General features: G+C 39.2%; 1 protein-coding gene across 1 annotated transcript in view; it reads right to left on the reverse strand.

The window, feature by feature from the left end:
• LOC128661553 (CLIP-associating protein 2-like) overlaps positions 1-19,544 on the reverse strand; it is an 898,219-nt gene that overhangs the window by 684,640 nt on the left and 194,035 nt on the right. Inside the window, exon 6 of the mRNA XM_053715796.1 lies at positions 14,137-14,272. Within this exon, the coding sequence (XP_053571771.1) occupies positions 14,137-14,272 (136 nt within the window). The remainder of the gene's footprint in view (positions 1-14,136; positions 14,273-19,544) is intronic.

Raw genomic sequence — 19,544 nt, forward strand, 5'->3', positions numbered from 1 at the left:
TATCCCACTCCTTAGTAACAATGTCAGTAAGTCTCTTAGGTATAGGAAAAACGTCAGTACTCGTCGGTACCGCAAAATATTTATCCAACCTACACATTTTTTCTGGGATTGCAACTGTGTTACAATCATTCAGAGCCGCTAATACCTCCCCTAGTAACACACGGAGGTTCTCAAGCTTAAATTTAAAATTTGAAATGTCTGAGTCCAGTTTATTTGGATCAGAACCATCACCCACAGAATGAAGCTCTCCGTCTTCACGTTCTGCAAACTGTGACGCAGTATCAGACATGGCCCTTGCATTATCAGCGCACTCTGTTCTCATCCCAGAGTGATCACGTTTACCCCTTAGTTCTGGTAGTTTAGCCAAAACTTCAGTCATAACAGTAGCCATATCTTGTAATGTGATTTGTAATGGCCGCCCAGATGCACTCGGCGCTACAATATCACGCACCTCCTGAGCGGGAGATGCAGGTACTGACACGTGAGGCGAGTTAGTCGGCATAACTCTCCCCTCGTTGTTTGGTGAAATATGTTCAATTTGTACAGATTGACTGTTTTTTAAAGTAGCATCAATACATTTAGTACATAAATTTCTATTGGGCTCCACTTTGGCATTAACACATATAGCACAGAGATATTCCTCTGAATCAGACATGTTTAACACACTAGCAAATAAACAGCAACTTGGAAATACTTTTCAAAGTAATTTACAAATAATATGAAAACGAACTGTGCCTTTAAGAAGCACAGAAAAATATTATAACAGATAAAATAATTAAGTTATAGCATCAATCTTTGTCAGAATATACAGTTTTAGCAAAGGATTGTTCCCCTCAGCAAATGATAACTAACACAGGCAGCAGAAAAAAATACACAAATAAACGTTTTTTATATCACAGTCAATACAATCAGCACAGCTCTGCTGTAATGATTACTTCCCTCAAAAAAGGCTTTGGAGATCCCTGAACTCTGTAGAGATGAACCGGATCATGCAGGAAGAAAATGAACCTCTGACTGAGTTTTTCTGATGCTTAGAAAAAGCGCCAAAAATCGCCCCTCCCCCACACACATAACAGTGAGAGGGATCAGTGAACTGCTCTAATTTAAATCAAAACTATTGCCAAGTGGAAAAAAAGTGCCCAAAACATTTTTTCACCCAGTACCTCAGAGAAAAAAAACAGAATTTATGTTTACCTGATAAATTACTTTCTCCAACGGTGTGTCCGGTCCACGGCGTCATCCTTACTTGTGGGATATTCTCTTCCCCAACAGGAAATGGCAAAGAGCCCAGCAAAGCTGGTCACATGATCCCTCCTAGGCTCCGCCTACCCCAGTCATTCGACCGACGTTAAGGAGGAATATTTGCATAGGAGAAACCATATGATACCGTGGTGACTGTAGTTAAAGAAAATAAATTATCAGACCTGATTAAAAAACCAGGGCGGGCCGTGGACCGGACACACCGTTGGAGAAAGTAATTTATCAGGTAAACATAAATTCTGTTTTCTCCAACATAGGTGTGTCCGGTCCACGGCGTCATCCTTACTTGTGGGAACCAATACCAAAGCTTTAGGACACGGATGAAGGGAGGGAGCAAATCAGGTCACCTAAATGGAAGGCACCACGGCTTGCAAAACCTTTCTCCCAAAAACAGCCTCAGAAGAAGCAAAAGTATCAAACTTGTAAAATTTGGTAAAAGTGTGCAGTGAAGACCAAGTCGCTGCCCTACATATCTGATCAACAGAAGCCTCGTTCTTGAAGGCCCATGTGGAAGCCACAGCCCTAGTGGAATGAGCTGTGATTCTTTCAGGAGGCTGCCGTCCGGCAGTCTCGTAAGCCAATCTGATGATGCTTTTAATCCAAAAAGAGAGAGAGGTAGAAGTTGCTTTTTGACCTCTCCTTTTACCAGAATAAACAACAAACAAGGAAGATGTTTGTCTAAAATCCTTTGTAGCATCTAAATAGAATTTTAGAGCGCGAACAACATCCAAATTGTGCAACAAACGTTCCTTCTTCGAAACTGGTTTCGGACACAAAGAAGGCACGACTATCTCCTGGTTAATGTTTTTGTTAGAAACAACTTTTGGAAGAAAACCAGGTTTAGTACGTAAAACCACCTTATCTGCATGGAACACCAGATAAGGAGAAGAACACTGCAGAGCAGATAATTCTGAAACTCTTCTAGCAGAAGAAATTGCAACCAAAAACAAAACTTTCCAAGATAATAACTTAATATCAACGGAATGTAAGGGTTCAAACGGAACCCCCTGAAGAACTGAAAGAACTAAGTTGAGACTCCAAGGAGGAGTCAAAGGTTTGTAAACAGGCTTGATTCTAACCAGAGCCTGAACAAAGGCTTGAACATCTGGCACAGCTGCCAGCTTTTTGTGAAGTAACACAGACAAGGCAGAAATCTGTCCCTTCAAGGAACTTGCAGATAATCCTTTCTCCAATCCTTCTTGGAGAAAGGATAGAATCTTAGGAATCTTTACCTTGTCCCAGGGGAATCCTTTAGATTCACACCAACAGATATATTTTTTCCATATTTTGTGGTAAATATTTCTAGTTACAGGCTTTCTGGCCTGAACAAGAGTATCAATAACAGAATCTGAGAACCCTCGTTTTGATAAAATCAAGCGTTCAATCTCCAAGCAGTCAGCTGGAGTGAGACCAGATTCGGATGTTCGAACGGACCTTGAACAAGAAGGTCTCGTCTCAAAGGTAGCTTCCATGGTGGAGCCGATGACATATTCACCAGATCTGCATACCAAGTCCTGCGTGGCCACGCAGGAGCTATCACGATCACCGACGCCCTCTCCTGATGGATCCTGGCTACCAGCCTGGGGATGAGAGGAAACGGCGGGAATACATAAGCTAGTTTAAAGGTCCAAGGTGCTACTAGTGCATCTACTAGAGTCGCCTTGGGATCCCTGGATCTGGACCCGTAGCAAGGAACCTTGAAGTTCTGACGAGAGGCCATCAGATCCATGTCTGGAATGCCCCACAGTTGAGTGATTTGGGCAAAGATTTCCGGATGGAGTTCCCACTCCCCCGGATGCAATGTCTGACGACTCAGAAAATCCGCTTCCCAATTTTCCACTCCTGGGATGTGGATTGCAGACAGGTGGCAGGAGCGAGTCTCCGCCCATTGAATGATTTTGGTCACTTCTTCCATCGCCAGGGAACTCCTTGTTCCCCCCTGATGGTTGATGTACGCAACAGTCGTCATGTTGTCTGATTGAAACCGTATGAACTTGGCCTTCGCTAGCTGAGGCCAAGCCTTGAGAGCATTGAATATCGCTCTCAGTTCCAGAATATTTATCGGTAGAAGAGATTCTTCCCGAGACCAAAGACCCTGAGCTTTCAGGGATCCCCAGACCGCGCCCCAGCCCATCAGACTGGCGTCGGTCGTGACAATGACCCACTCTGGTCTGCGGAAGGTCATCCCTTGTGACAGGTTGTCCAGGGACAGCCACCAACGGAGTGAGTCTCTGGTCCTCTGATTTACTTGTATCTTCGGAGACAAGTCTGTATAGTCCCCATTCCACTGACTGAGCATGCACAGTTGTAATGGTCTTAGATGAATGCGCGCAAAAGGAACTATGTCCATTGCCGCTACCATCAAACCTATTACTTCCATGCACTGCGCTATGGAAGGAAGAGGAACGGAATGAAGTGTCCGACAAGAGTTTAGAAGTTTTGTTTTTCTGGCCTCTGTCAGAAAAATCCTCATTTCTAAGGAGTCTATTATTGTTCCCAAGAAGGGAACCCTTGTCGACGGAGATAGAGAACTCTTTTCCACGTTCACTTTCCATCCGTGAGATCTGAGAAAGGCCAGGACTATGTCCGTGTGAGCCTTTGCTTGAGGAAGGGACGACGCTTGAATCAGAATGTCGTCCAAGTAAGGTACTACTGCAATGCCCCTTGGTCTTAGCACCGCTAGAAGGGACCCTAGTACCTTTGTGAAAATCCTTGGAGCAGTGGCTAATCCGAAAGGAAGCGCCACGAACTGGTAATGCTTGTCCAGGAATGCGAACCTTAGGAACCGATGATGTTCCTTGTGGATAGGAATATGTAGATACGCATCCTTTAAATCCACCGTGGTCATGAATTGACCTTCCTGGATGGAAGGAAGAATTGTTCGAATGGTTTCCATCTTGAACGATGGAACCTTGAGAAACTTGTTTAAGATCTTGAGATCTAAGATTGGTCTGAACGTTCCCTCTTTTTTGGGAACTATGAACAGATTGGAGTAGAACCCCATCCCTTGTTCTCCTAATGGAACTGAATCACTCCCATTTTTAGCAGGTCTTCTACACAATGTAAGAATGCCTGTCTTTTTATGTGGTCTGAAGACAATTGAGACCTGTGGAACCTCCCCCTTGGGGGAAGCCCCTTGAATTCCAGAAGATAACCTTGGGAGACTATTTCTAGTGCCCAAGGATCCAGAACATCTCTTGCCCAAGCCTGAGCGAAGAGAGAGAGTCTGCCCCCCACCAGATCCGGTCCCGGATCGGGGGCCAACATTTCATGCTGTCTTGGTAGCAGTGGCAGGTTTCTTGGCCTGCTTTCCCTTGTTCCAGCCTTGCATTGGTCTCCAGGCTGGCTTGGCTTGAGAAGTATTACCCTCTTGTTTAGAGGACGTAGCACTTGGGGCTGGTCCGTTTCTACGAAAGGGACGAAAATTAGGTTTATTTTTGGCCTTGAAAGACCTATCCTGAGGAAGGGCGTGGCCCTTACCCCCAGTGATATCAGAGATAATCTCTTTCAAGTCAGGGCCAAACAGCGTTTTCCCCTTGAAAGGAATGTTAAGTAGTTTGTTCTTGGAAGACGCATCCGCTGACCAAGATTTCAACCAAAGCGCTCTGCGCGCCACAATAGCAAACCCAGAATTTTTCGCCGCTAACCTAGCCAATTGCAAAGTGGCGTCTAGGGTGAAAGAATTAGCCAATTTGAGAGCACGGATTCTGTCCATAATCTCCTCATAAGGAGGAGAATCACTATCGATCGCCTTAACTAGTTCATCGAACCAGAAACACGCGGCTGTAGTGACAGGGACAATGCATGAAATTGGTTGTAGAAGGTAACCTTGCTGAACAAACATCTTTTTAAGCAAACCTTCTAATTTTTTATCCATAGGATCTTTGAAAGCACAACTATCTTCTATGGGTATAGTGGTGCGTTTGTTTAAAGTAGAAACCGCTCCCTCGACCTTGGGGACTGTCTGCCATAAGTCCTTTCTGGGGTCGACCATAGGAAACAATTTTTTAAATATGGGGGGAGGGACGAAAGGTATACCGGGCCTTTCCCATTCTTTATTTACAATGTCCGCCACCCGCTTGGGTATAGGAAAAGCTTCTGGGAGCCCCGGGACCTCTAGGAACTTGTCCATTTTACATAGTTTCTCTGGGATGATCAAATTCTCACAATCATCCAGAGTGGATAATACCTCCTTAAGCAGAGCGCGGAGATGTTCCAACTTAAATTTAAATGTAATCACATCGGGTTCAGCTTGTTGAGAAATTTTCCCTGAATCTGAAATTTCTCCCTCAGACAAAACCTCCCTGGCCCCCTCAGACTGGTGTAGGGGCATTTCAGAACCATTATCATCAGCGTCCTCATGCTCTTCAGTATCTAAAACAGAGCAGTCGCGCTTACGCTGATAAGTGGGCATTTTGGCTAAAATGTTTTTGATAGAATTATCCATTACAGCCGTTAATTGTTGCATAGTAAGGAGTATTGGCGCGCTAGATGTACTAGGGGCCTCCTGAGTGGGCAAGACTCGTGTAGACGAAGGAGGGAATGATGCAGTACCATGCTTACTCCCCTCACTTGAGGAATCATCTTGGGCATCATTTTCAGTGTCACATAAATCACATTTATTTAAATGAGAAGGAACCCTGGCTTCCCCACATTCAGAACACAGTCTATCTGGTAGTTCAGACATGTTAAACAGGCATAAACTTGATAACAAAGTACAAAAAACGTTTTAAAATAAAACCGTTACTGTCACTTTAAATTTTAAACTGAACACACTTTATTACTGCAATTGCGAAAAAGTATGAAGGAATTGTTCAAAATTCACCAAAATTTCACAACAGTGTCTTAAAGCCTTAAAAGTATTGCACACCAAATTTGGAAGCTTTAAGCCTTAAAATAACGGAACCGGAGCCGTTTTTAACTTTAACCCCTTTACAGTCCCTGGTATCTGCTTTGCTGAGACCCAACCAAGCCCAAAGGGGAATACGATACCAAATGATGCCTTCAGAAAGTCTTTTCTATGTATCAGAGCTCCTCACACATGCGACTGCATGTCATGCCTCTCAAAAACAAGTGCGCAATACCGGCGCGAAAATGAGGCTCTGCCTATGATTAGGGAAAGCCCCTAAAGAATAAGGTGTCTAAAACAGTGCCTGCCGATATTATTTTACCAAATTACCCAGATTAAATGATTCCTCAAGGCTAAATATGTGTAATATATGAATCGATTTAGCCCAGAAAAAGTCTACAGTCTTAATAAGCCCTTGTGAAGCCCTTATTTACTTTCTGAATAAACATGGCTTACTGGATCCCATAGGGAAAATGACAGCTTCCAGCATTACATCGTCTTGTTAGAATGTGTCATACCTCAAGCAGCAAAAGACTGCTCACTGTTCCCCCAACTGAAGTTAATTCCTCTCAACAGTCCTGTGTGGAACAGCCATGGATTTTAGTAACGGTTGCTAAAATCATTTTCCTCTTACAAACAGAAATCTTCATCTCTTTTCTGTTTCAGAGTAAATAGTACATACCAGCACTATTTTAAAATAACAAACTCTTGATTGAATAATAAAAACTACAGTTAAACACTAAAAAACTCTAAGCCATCTCCGTGGAGATGTTGCCTGTACAACGGCAAAGAGAATGACTGGGGTAGGCGGAGCCTAGGAGGGATCATGTGACCAGCTTTGCTGGGCTCTTTGCCATTTCCTGTTGGGGAAGAGAATATCCCACAAGTAAGGATGACGCCGTGGACCGGACACACCTATGTTGGAGAAAAACGTTTTTACATGCCAGCAAAAAAACGTTTTACCTCAATAATTAATTGTCATTTAAAACCTATTGCAAGTCCCTGCAAAATAGGTTAAGTCTATGTATACAGTTTAAAAGCCAGAGAAGTACCATTTCCCAGAAAACTGAAGTGTAAAATATACATACATGACAGCCTGATATCAGCTACATCTACTGCATTCAAGGCTGAGTTTACATTATAACGGTATGGCAGGATTTTCTCATCAATTCCATGTCAGAAAATAATAAACTGCTACATACCTTTTTGCAGATTAATCTGCCTGCTGTCCCCTGATCTGAAGTTTACCTCTCCTCAGATGGCCGAGAAACAGCAATATGATCTTAACTACTCCGGCTAAAACTCAGGTAGATTCTTCTTCAAATTCTACCAGAGAAGGAATAACACACTCCGGTGCTATTATAAAATAACAAACTTTTGATTGAAGATATAAAAACTAAATATATCACCATAGTCCTCTCACACATCCTATCTAGTCGTTGGGTGCAAGAGAATGACTGGAGGTGACGTAGAGGGGAGGAGCTATATAGCAACTCTGCTGGGTGAATCCTCTTGCACTTCCTGTAGGGGAGCAGTTAATATCCCACAAGTAATGATGACCCGTGGACTGATCACACTTAACAGAAGAAAACCGGGCTCCAACCTGCTGCGGAGCGCATATCAACGTAGAATCTAGCACAAACTTACTTCACCACCTCCACAGGAGGCAAAGTTTGTAAAACTGATTTGTGGGTGTGGTGAGGGGTGTATTTATAGGCATTTTGAGGTTTGGGAAACTTTGCCCCTCCTGGTAGGAATGTATATCCCATACGTCACTAGCTCATGGACTCTTGCTAATTACATGAAAGAAAGAAAAAGAAAAAAGTCCAATGTAAAAAAACGAAACTCTCAGTCTTTGTACAAATCGGGAAATTTCTTTCTATACAGACAATGTAGCAAAAAGATAATCCAGGCTACTAGAAAGTCAACGAATGCAGACAGTCTCGCTCAACTCTGCTTCTCTGAGCGCTGTAACTTGCGTATTTCATGGGAAACCATATGTGCTTGTGGCACCTGTTGTATCTATAACAGTAAGCTTGTGGTTCTATTGCAGTCCCCAAATTGTATGAAAGAAAGTTGCTACATATATTTGTAATCCTCAATTTGCGTGTCTCAGAGAGCAAGATATACATGAAACACCTGTTATTTCTTAAATCATATACTTGCAATGGTGTTATATATATTAGCATCAGTGCTGTGCATATTAATGGCCCTCCATTACGGCTGACGTGTTTTTGGCCACAATCTCTTGTTATAATTGGCTGTGTCAAAGGGAGATATAACTTTAGTAATGATCCAACCTCACACCCTTTAAACTTCACTCACAGTGTTCTAGATTGTCAGCATTATATGATCCAGTCTCATGGTCTGCACATTGACCAGACACAGAGTTCATACTCTTAATGCATTGTGTAACTCGGATCTTTCAAGAATCTCATATGCAGCTCGTGCCGATAGTAAATGACATGTAACTATGTTACCTTACTCTTCGTCCGCTTGTTACCAGGTACTGCTGTGAGACTTATCACCGACGTCCCCTTCGGTGTGGAAATGGATCACTTCCAGATTGCTCCAATTGCACCTTATTCACAAATTCTGCTCACCGCAATCCAGAAATGTGGCTCAAACAACACGAGAATTAGCAGGTGATGGAGTCTTGGTGATTCCGACGCGCATTTCGGGACTCCGCCCTTTCTCAAGGAATATACAGGTGATTGTGTGAAGGTGCTATCTGAACAGTCATTACCATATTCCAATTGGATACTCGAATCCACAACCTCAATTGCATCACACTCCATTCACACGTAACATCCATTCACTTTTTGCATGGGATCACGGATTTGTATACAACCCATGAATATTTCACAAAGCCAAAAAAATAACTTATTGTTTATACCTTTCTTTAATCTGACTCACAGTTTTCCTAAGATGTGTTATATCTTATCTATACTATACGGACCACCAGATCTCACTCCCATAATACAGCCTCAAATGAAACGCTGCATCTGCTGATAATGTATAGTTAAAATGTAACAGTAACCCAGGATATCTCATGAAGACACCGACATCTCCACATTAACAGAGTACATATCACAGTTACCTATTATTTGTACCTTTCTCTAATCTAACTCACAGTTCTCCTAAGATGTGTTATATCTTATCTATACTATACGGACCACCAGATCTCACTCCCATAATACAGCCTCAAATGAAACGCTGCATCTGCTGATAATGTATAGTTAAAATGTAACAGTAACCCAGGATATCTCATGAAGACACCGGCATCTCCACATTAATAGAGTACATATCACAATTTATTGCTACGAATATAAATATATATTTTTTTAGGGTAAACTGTCCAAAATGACATTTGTTAATGAGGCCAGATATAGGAATTAAAATGTATATAAAGCAGTGCCCTAAGGGAGCATTTTAAACTTTACAAACTATGAGAGCTTCATGCTGCATATGTCAACTAAAAGTCAAAGTCTCAAGTTTGCTCCGCAAACCTCCCAGGGTAGAATTACGGAAATGGCAATGTTATTTAAAAAGACAGTACCTAAATATTTCTACATGAATTTTACAGAATTGCATGATCGTGTTCACATGCGGGAATAATACCAAGATGTCCCAAAAAAGCCATTTAACTTTAATCAATTAAGGTTATTAAAAACTCCTTAGGAAATCCAATAGGATAATGCTTAAATTGGATAACTATATCCTGTGTGGTTTTATCCACTAAAGAGAGACCCTCACCATATGTACAGACCAGATACTCTCTTTACTCCTTTGACTGTATCCATCACATACTTAAGATGGAATGCTTTAAATAAAATTGCCCCAGGAAATATCTCTATTGAGACCATTAGGTAACATGGTATCTAATCTCCTGATCAATAATTTTTGTCTATCTCCTCCTCGGCGTAATGGGGGTATCCCATCTACTATTTGAAACCTCAACTGACTTTTGTTGTGAGAGAATCTCGTGAAGTGATGTGCCACTGGGGCATCTTCATCATCTTTGCCTATTGCTGCCTTGTGTTGACGTATCCTATCCCTGACCGTTTGGGTGGTCTCACCTACATATGCCAAACCACACGGACATTTTATCACATATATTACAAACTTAGCATTACAGGAGAACCTCCCTTTAATGGGGATCCTCTTCCCTGAGTGAGGATGGGTAACAGAATCTCCTTGTTGCATTGAATGACATAAAGCACAGTTCATGCAGAAAAAAGAACCTTTCTTAGTCATTTCAATAGGTTTCCTTGTGGGACCCCAATCAGCACGGATCAATTCATCTCTTAAGTTTCTATTTCTCCTATATGAGAATAGTGGAGTATCATTGAATATCTTCCCCACTTGAGTGTCCTCTTTTAATAGATGCCAGTGTTGTAGAATCATTTTCTTTAGATTTCTACTGTGAAAGCCAAAATGGCTAACAAATGGTACAGAAAATTTCTTAGGGTCCACACACATTTTGGTTAGGAGACTCTTCCTATCAATATTTGCTACCTTGTTCATATTTTGTACCAGAATTTCCTTTGGATATCCTCTTTCTGCCAACTTTTTAGTCATCTCATCTAATCTTATCAGGCAAATTTGGGGATCATCAACAATCCTTTTAGTTCTTAAGAGTTGACCCAATGGAAGATTCTTGATCAAAGAGGGTGGGTGGAAGCTATCATACAATAATGTATTGTTCCTGTCTGTTTCTTTCGTGAATAAATCACTTCTCAATTTATAGTCGACCACCAATTTATAGTATACCATAGTATCTAAGAAGCTTACTTGCGTCTTACTCGATTCCATGGTGAATTTAAAAGATTCATGAGAAGAATTAAGCCTAGATACAAATTGTATCAATTCCTCCTCACCCCCTGTCCAGATGAAAAAAATATTGTCTATATAATGATACCAGCCTTGCACAAAATCTCTATACCCCTGATCTCTGAATATAACATCTTCTTCAAATTTCCCGACAAATAGGTTCGCATAAGTAGGTGCTACATTTGAGCCCATCGCCGTTCCCTTCTTCTGGACATAGAAAGTGTCCTCAAATAAAAAGAAATTCTCATACAGAATAATCTCAAAGAGATCTTTAATTAATCTTCTTTCACGAGGAGAATACAAATTATCCTTGTCTAGGAAATAGAAGATGCTTTTGATACCTAAGTTATGGGGGATAGAGGTATATAGGCTTGCGATGTCCATTGTGAACAACACACTATTGGGAGGGACAACTTGAGGTGCAATCTTACATAGAAAATCTGTTGTGTCTTGTAGAGTCTTACTTACAAGAAATCTGGAAGTGATCCATTTCCACACAGAAGGGGACGTCGGTGATAAGTCTCACAGCAGTACCCGGTAACAAGCGGACGAAGAGTAAGGTAACATAGTTACTTGTCATTTACTATCGGCACAAGCTGCATATGAGATTCTTCAAAGATCCGAGTTACACAATGCATTAAGAGTATGAACTCTATGTCTGGTCAATGTGCAGACCATGAGATTGGATCATATAATGCTGACAATCTAGTACACTGTGAGTGAAGTTTAAAGGGTGTGAGGTTGGATCATTACTAAAGTTATATCTCCCTTTGACACAGCCAATTATAACAAGAGATTGTGGCCAAAAACACGTCAGCCGTAATGGAGGGCCATTAATATGCACAACACTGATGCTAATATATATAACACCATTGCAAGTATATGATTTAAGAAATAACAGGTGTTTCATGTATATCTGGCTCTCTATGAGACACGCAAATTGAGGATTACAAATATATGTAGCAACTTTTTTTCATACAATTTGGGGACAGCAATAGAACCACAAGCTTACTGTTATAGATACAACAAGTGCCACAAGCACATATGATTTCCCGTGAAATACGCAAGTGACAGTTCCACTAGTTACAGCGCTCAGAGAAGCAGAGTTGAGCGAGACTGTCTGCATTTGTTGACTTTCTAGTAGCCTGGATTATCTTTTTGCTACATTGTCTGTAAAGAAAGAAATTTCCCGATTTGTACAAGGGCTGAGAGTTTTGTTTTTTACATTGGACTTTTTTCTTTTAGTTTTTTTGTTGATGCAGGTGGTGCTGGTCTTCACCCCCTGGGGACGCCCTGGGGGTGTTATGGTTACAAATTTATAATGTGCTGCAACATTTGTTTTATTTAATAAATTTTCTGTATCAGTTAATGATTTTTTGTATGGAACGGATGTGTATGGTGGATGGGGCATGTGTGAATTTGAGTGGATTTACATTTAGACTTTCCTGGTTCATCTGGGTGTAAGGGGTGATTAAAATATACGACACTCTATCTCTCAAAAGCTAATCCCAAAGCAAGTGAACCAACCTCAAAGGTTCACTATTGGATCAAAACAGAAAAGAAATTATTGGGATAGCGCTATGAATAGCTGAGAGTTAAAAGAAGGGGGCAAAATAAATATTAGACTATATAATGTTAGATTGTGAGTATATTGGGATAAGGTGGGCGCTATATAAACAGCGATAATGGATAAAATGGTGAATATATTGATGAAAATCGCAATAAATATTTATAGTTTGGGGAAATGTTAAAGTGAGATTGGCCTAAATATGGCTTGATAAGTGTGATTCTATGGGTATAGTCGTATATTCTCAAGGATGGTTAGGTGATCGTTACCATAAAAGAACCTATAAAGCCAGTGAAGCCTAAAAAATAATTAGAAGTATATAGTATCAAATTAAATTTATTGATTAACACTCAATATGTGAAATTAATATAAGTACTAGATGAATATAAAAAGTGATGCCGGCATCAATAAAATACAAATACTAAATAACATACATAAAATCAACAATATGAAGAAAGTTCATATTTTCCCCAAACTATAAATATTTATTGCAATTTTCATCAATATATTCACCATTTTATCCATTATCGCTGTTTATATAGCGTCCACCTTATCCCAATATACTCACAATCTAACATTATATAGTCTAATATTTATTTTGCCCCCTTCTTTTAACTCTCAGCTATTCATAGCGCTATCCCAATTATTTCTTCCCTGGTTCATCTGTCACGCATATTGTGAAGCAAGTTATACAATTAAAAATTATTTGTTGAAAGATTTCTAAGACTCGTAGGCTGGGATTTATTGATTTTGTACATAAATATATATGTATATAAGCATATACATATATATTTACTGGGAACACACAGTTCCAATTGACCGCAATGTAAAGGCACTTTTCAGTTCCGTTTTTTTCTAACACCCCGCTCCCGCTAACTTTACCCCCAAAATACTGCCTAGTGCAGTAATTTTACAAAAAAGATGCTACCATCTTTATTTTTTAATAAACTACACAAGACAGTATTTTGCGGGCATTTGAGGCAGATTTATAAAATTAACCAGAGATTCGATCTCTGGTTAATTTTATAAGCCCTAATTGCTACCGATTGTAATTGCTGGTTAATTATTTGCCTCTTGCAAATGGGCAAATAATTTAGCGCTCCACTTCTAATCTAGCCTAGAGTATCTCTTTAAGGAGTGCTCTCCCATGATGTGGGCCCTCTATGACTAGATAATCTATGGAAGCCATTAGAGACTCAGGTGGTTGGATGGCATCATGAAGTAACAGACCTGTATTGGCAGGAGTCATACTTATTTCTTCATCTGAGCTAATCATTTAACTTTTCCACAGCAGCAAAGCTATATCCTTTTTCTTATAAAGCAAAAAATACGCTGCTAGCATGAGAAAGATAATGTGGAAAGGGGAGGTGCACTGAAGCATTTCGACAGTGTTTCACCTATTCAAATGCATTATATGTTACTAGTGCCTAAATATATACCATATATAGGGGTCAAACACAATCATTTAGAAAACATGATTTTCACAGAGATTTATTGTTGAGGTCTATGAGGATTTTAGTAAATAGATCATTTGATTCATTTTTCTAAAGGATTGTGATCAACCTCCATATATTGAGAACAATGTTCTTCAGCGGCCTTTAAACAACAATCTAATGAACAGACTTACTCTAATGATGATCCTGATTGCAGCACATCCAGAAGATGCCATGACTTTGGCACTGTTTGGGACCAAATTAAAAAGTGGAGGTACAATTGATTCGGCTCCATGATCAAACTTGTTACCAAGAATTGTTGAAAGGTGACTGTTGGGACATAAAAAAGGATAATTAGCATTGGTTTAAAAACATCACAATAACTTGCATAGCTACTAGTCCACTCAATTTGAATTACAGGTTAAATATATTATACATCCAAAACACACATATATAATTACATATTACCTATATGCACATCATATACAATATATAAATAAAGATGGATGGATAGATAATGATAGATAGATGATAGATAGATAGATAGATAGATAGATAGATAGATAGATAGATGTAGTTATATTTCTAAGTAAACAGACAAAACAGATGCGAAAATGGTAAAAAAAAAGAACCTAGATAGTGATATACCCACCAATCACAACCAAAAAAAAAAAAACATATCAAATCTTGTTTAAAAATTAATAGGTTTGCAGTCTCTGTATCACAATGTGACATAGAACTGCAGATCAACAAAGTTGCTCAGCTTAATTACTCAAATAATTTTTTAAAAACAGGACTGAACTATTTTTTAATTTAAAGTGAATGTAAACTTGAGCGTACTTGCTCAAGTCATAGGATAGAAGACTTTTATTTATCAAATTGGTAATATATTGTGATCTTCTGTGATATTTACCTTTTATTGGTATAACGATAAGCGCCACTCCTCTGCCCACCATAGTCCTCAATTGATTGACAGATGATGTATCTGCAATCCACTAATCGTTGTTTCTACCCCAGGCCGTGACATTTGTGCAAAGGGGCTGGAACAACAATTATTGGATTGCAGATTCATCATCTGTCAATCAATTGAGGACTATGGCGGGCAGAGTAATGGCACTTATCGTTATACTATTAAAAGGTAAAAATCACAGAAGATCAGGATATATTACCAATTTGAAGAATGAAAGTCTCACTAATTTTTTAAATTCTATCCTATGACTTGAGCGGGTTAAAGTTTACATTTACTTTAAGATAATTATCAATCACAGGGTAATAAAAATGATCACAAGTCCACTATAACAGGGGATTAAGTAAACACGTAATGAAAACAGTCAAATCACTTGAATATATACAAAGAGGTACAAAATAATCATTAGTTGAAAAAGCAATGCTGTTTGAGCATTAAAGGAACATAAAACCCAAAATTTCCTTTCCTGATTCAGACAGAGAATACAATTTTAAACATCTTTCCATCTTACTTCTATTATCTAATTTGTTTAATTCTCTTGGTGTCCTTTGTTATAGAAGCAGCAAAGCACTACTGAGAGCTAACTGAAAGCCAATGACAAGAGGCATATATGTGCAGTCACCAATCAGCACCTCCTGAGTCTACAATTAGTTTTGTTCTCTTGAAATCCTTTATTGAACGGGAGTTCAACAAAGGATATCAAGAATACAAAACTAATGAGATAATAGAAGTAAATTGGAATGTTACTTAAAATCACAATATGTATCTGAATTATGAAATAAAATATTTGGGTTTTATGTTCCTTTAAAAAGAACTAAATATAATCAGAATACATAAATGTAAGTAAAATGGAATATGTCACTACCAATCCATGCTTATATCGACCCTGGTAACTTTGAAAGTGGTTAAAATTGGCTCAGGTTTATTCATATAGATCTTTTATAAAGTCCCCCAAAATGAATGGCAAGTAATCTAGTTTGAATGCTAGGTACAAACCACAAGGGATATCCATGGCTGTTGGCTGACCTGAGGTGCAATCATGGGCCCAAAGACATAAAAAGCTGGCAGTAGGGCAGCTCCCTTAACATCAACTAATGATACCATGTAGCATTTGTATGCATAGTTTACAATAAGGGATTCATAGGAATGGGCTTAGCTAAAACCAAAATTTATGCTTACCTGATAAATTCATTTCTTTCTTGGTGGCAAGAGTCAACAACTCCTGGCCACTAGAAGAAGGCAAATATACCCAACATTCCACAAACGTTTAATCCCTCTCACTTATCTGAAATTCCAGTCTAACGTAAATCAGACAAATAGACTAATAGAGAAGTAGGAAAGGACAAAGCTGGTTAAATGAAGTGCATACTAAACTGAATCCAAATGGAAAAATAAAAGAGGGCTTGACTAGTGAACTCTCACCACCATGAAAAAATTAATTTATCAGGTGTTTTCTTTCATAAAGATGGTGAGAGTCAACAAGCCATTAATCCTAGGATCAAATAACCAATCTGTGGAGTCCATGATTAAATGGGTGGTACAAAAATTAAGGCAGGCACCTATTTACTAGCCACTAAGACTGTAGGAATTTCCTGTAAAAACTATCCCAAAAGAAAAATGAATAAAGACAAAAGTTGCTGCTGTGCAATCTACATAACAGAAGCCTCATTTTAAAAAAGACCCTCAAAGTAGAACTAATCTAGTAGAAACAAAATTCTGTAAGAAAATGTCCTGCTTCCTGCTATACTTAATGGGAACTTTAACCAGGAAGCTAAAGTAACAGCTATAGTCGTCTGACTCACATGCGGACAAATTATTTTTAAAATATTATGTAGGATTCTAAACCTACATAATATTTTAAAAATAATTTGTTTAAAAAATTAATTGCTCTTCAAACATTATATTAGGACAAGGAAAGAACATTACAATGTATTGACTGAAAAAAATACAGCAAAAATACTTTATCCTAATAGAAAATAAGATAAGGAATCTCACAAGATAAACAAACCAGACACTGTGCTAGTGAACATACTGTAAACATACTTAGGAAGAGATAATCTCTTAAGTATTGATTAGATCTATATCAGCAATAAGAATGACCTTAAAGGAAACTTGCAGATTATTTTATTTAGCGTCCCAAATTCGGAAGGTACCACTTCCCGCCATGGGACGGGGGGTTGACTATGGACAGGTTCCCAGTGGTGGTTGCGGCGCCCGGGAACAATATTGGAAAAGATCGATCAACTCCACATTTACCTAAACATGTTTTATTTTTACCGTAGGAATTACTTCACAAAGTAGAAACGTACACTTTACCGTGGGAATTACTTTAGAAAGGTAACGTGAGGGGGGCGACCATGTATAGGTTCCCAGCGGCAGTTGCGGCGCAAGGGGCAGGTATTGGAACGTTCTGTTCCAATACTGTTCCTGGGCTCCGCAACCACCGCTGGTAACCGATCCATGGTCGTCGTCCCCTCACAGCCGGATGTGGTACCTTCTGAATTTGGCTTGCTAAATTCCACCTTTACCAAGTACTTGTTACAGGCTGTCTTGCTTGAAGAACTGCCTTGACCAAACATTTATATTATGAATCAAGAGTTCAATATTTGGTCATTAAATTGATAAGTCTGAGATAAAAGAAAAAGAAGAATATTGACTCAGTGATAAAGACCAAGAAGGAAAAACTAAACATTTAGTTTAGGACTGCATAACCAGTTCTGCATGATCAATCTGAAGCAATCAGAATTAATGATTAGCAAGATGATAACTGACTCTTAGTGGTACAACAGATTAAGAAATAAAACGGAAAGCTAGATTAAATATCAAATAGCTGCAGAAACCTTCAAAAACTAAGATTAAATATTTCTGGTTCTTGCAAAGCATCTGGAATAGAGAAAATTAAACAAAAAGACCATAAAGGTCTAAAACAGAAACTGCATCATGGATGTACAAACCCATTTAGAAGAGTACAGAACTCAGATGAAGTCAAATTCATGTGACTTCCATCATTGGTAAGAAAACTAGAGGAGACCAAAAGGATTACTAAGAAAACAGATAGTGATCCCTGTACTAAGAAAATAGCAAGCCAAATTGATAAAGCTGATTGTGGGCTAGATTATGAGTGGAGTGCAATTTATTGCTCCCAAGTTAAGTTCACTAGAAGGAGGTTTTTTGTGTAAGTAAGGTGGAACACGTTACAAATTGAAAGTAAACGTTTTCGCACAAGCACTAATCTGACGCAAGTAAAAAGCTGAATTTAGAATTTTGGGAACACATTAACATATTCCCCCATAGACGTCAATAAAGCAAGAAAAGTGGAAAATACAGCCTCACTCACGCACAAACACGATTAAGCTTACTCAAGTGCACTAACCCGACATGAAATATAAATATTAAACATTTCATATGGAAGAGTATTTTTTATTTATTCATTTATATATATATATATATATATATATATATATATATACACATACATACACACATACACACACACACACACACATTATATATATATATATATATATATACATACACATATACACACACATATATATATATATATATATATATATATATATAAATATCTATTTAAAAATACTTAGAACACATTCCTCTATGTGAAGAACTTTATTAAATATGAATATTGCATGGGGCATAGATAGCCAGGAGAGTGAGCGAATGCACGTCTATGTAGCTATGACCATAAAAAATCACCAAACTGACGAATTTGAGAGGTGTATGGGCCACTAAATGTAGCACCCTAAGGGATCTCAGGTGCAGACTACCGGCTGTTATGAGCTACAGCTCGACGGACCATTTCTTGGGTTTTCCTCCAATGACCGCCTAAGGGCCTGGAGTATGCTGGAGCGTGACTCCATGGAGGCAGCTTGATGTGCGACCATGGCATCTGCACGTGTTCATGGTAGCTTACACACTTTTTTTATCTGGCCTCGAAGACAATCTGTGAAGTATGGGTGATTGCTGCCTGGTGCAGCCGACCACGACCCAGACAGTGAGTGAGGCGCAAATACCGCCATATTTACAGAGATGGTGCGGGCCCATACAACAACAGCAGCCCTGTTCATTTCTACACCTTGGATGCCCTCTTGGAGCTAGATCACGAGCAATTCCCTAAGAGCCCTATCTCCGCTATCTGTGAGATTGTCTACTGGCCACATTTCAGGCGATTCTAGAGACGGATCCACTATCACTGTATGCAGAATTATATAACATTATTCTGAACCTTTACTGTCCCTTTAAATGTATTTTTGATCTGTTTTGTGCAACTTTTTTGTCTTGCGTAACAGAGCTCTAAAGTGGCGACATCCCATACAGCATGCGGTGTATAATTTAAGGGCAATCTCATGCGCGCTGTACATTTGAACTCCAGTTTGCCATTTTTATTTCTCTGCTCCCACACATGGGCAGACTCAGCCTAAAGTCATAATCGCGCTGATTATCAAATATGCTCATCAGTTTAGGGGTTTCTAAATACTTACCTAGAAAATATGTGGCAGCTCCGTGCGCTCCTCCAAGTCTGACTGCATCGGCTGCGTCTGTTCAATCTTCTGAACTCTGGTGTGCCATTTCCACAATGTCAAAGTCTGTTATATGCTTGTATAATGTGGCTAT

This window comes from Bombina bombina, chromosome 5 (genome assembly GCF_027579735.1).
Source record: "Bombina bombina isolate aBomBom1 chromosome 5, aBomBom1.pri, whole genome shotgun sequence".
In the NCBI taxonomy this organism is placed as follows: Eukaryota; Metazoa; Chordata; class Amphibia; order Anura; family Bombinatoridae; genus Bombina; species Bombina bombina.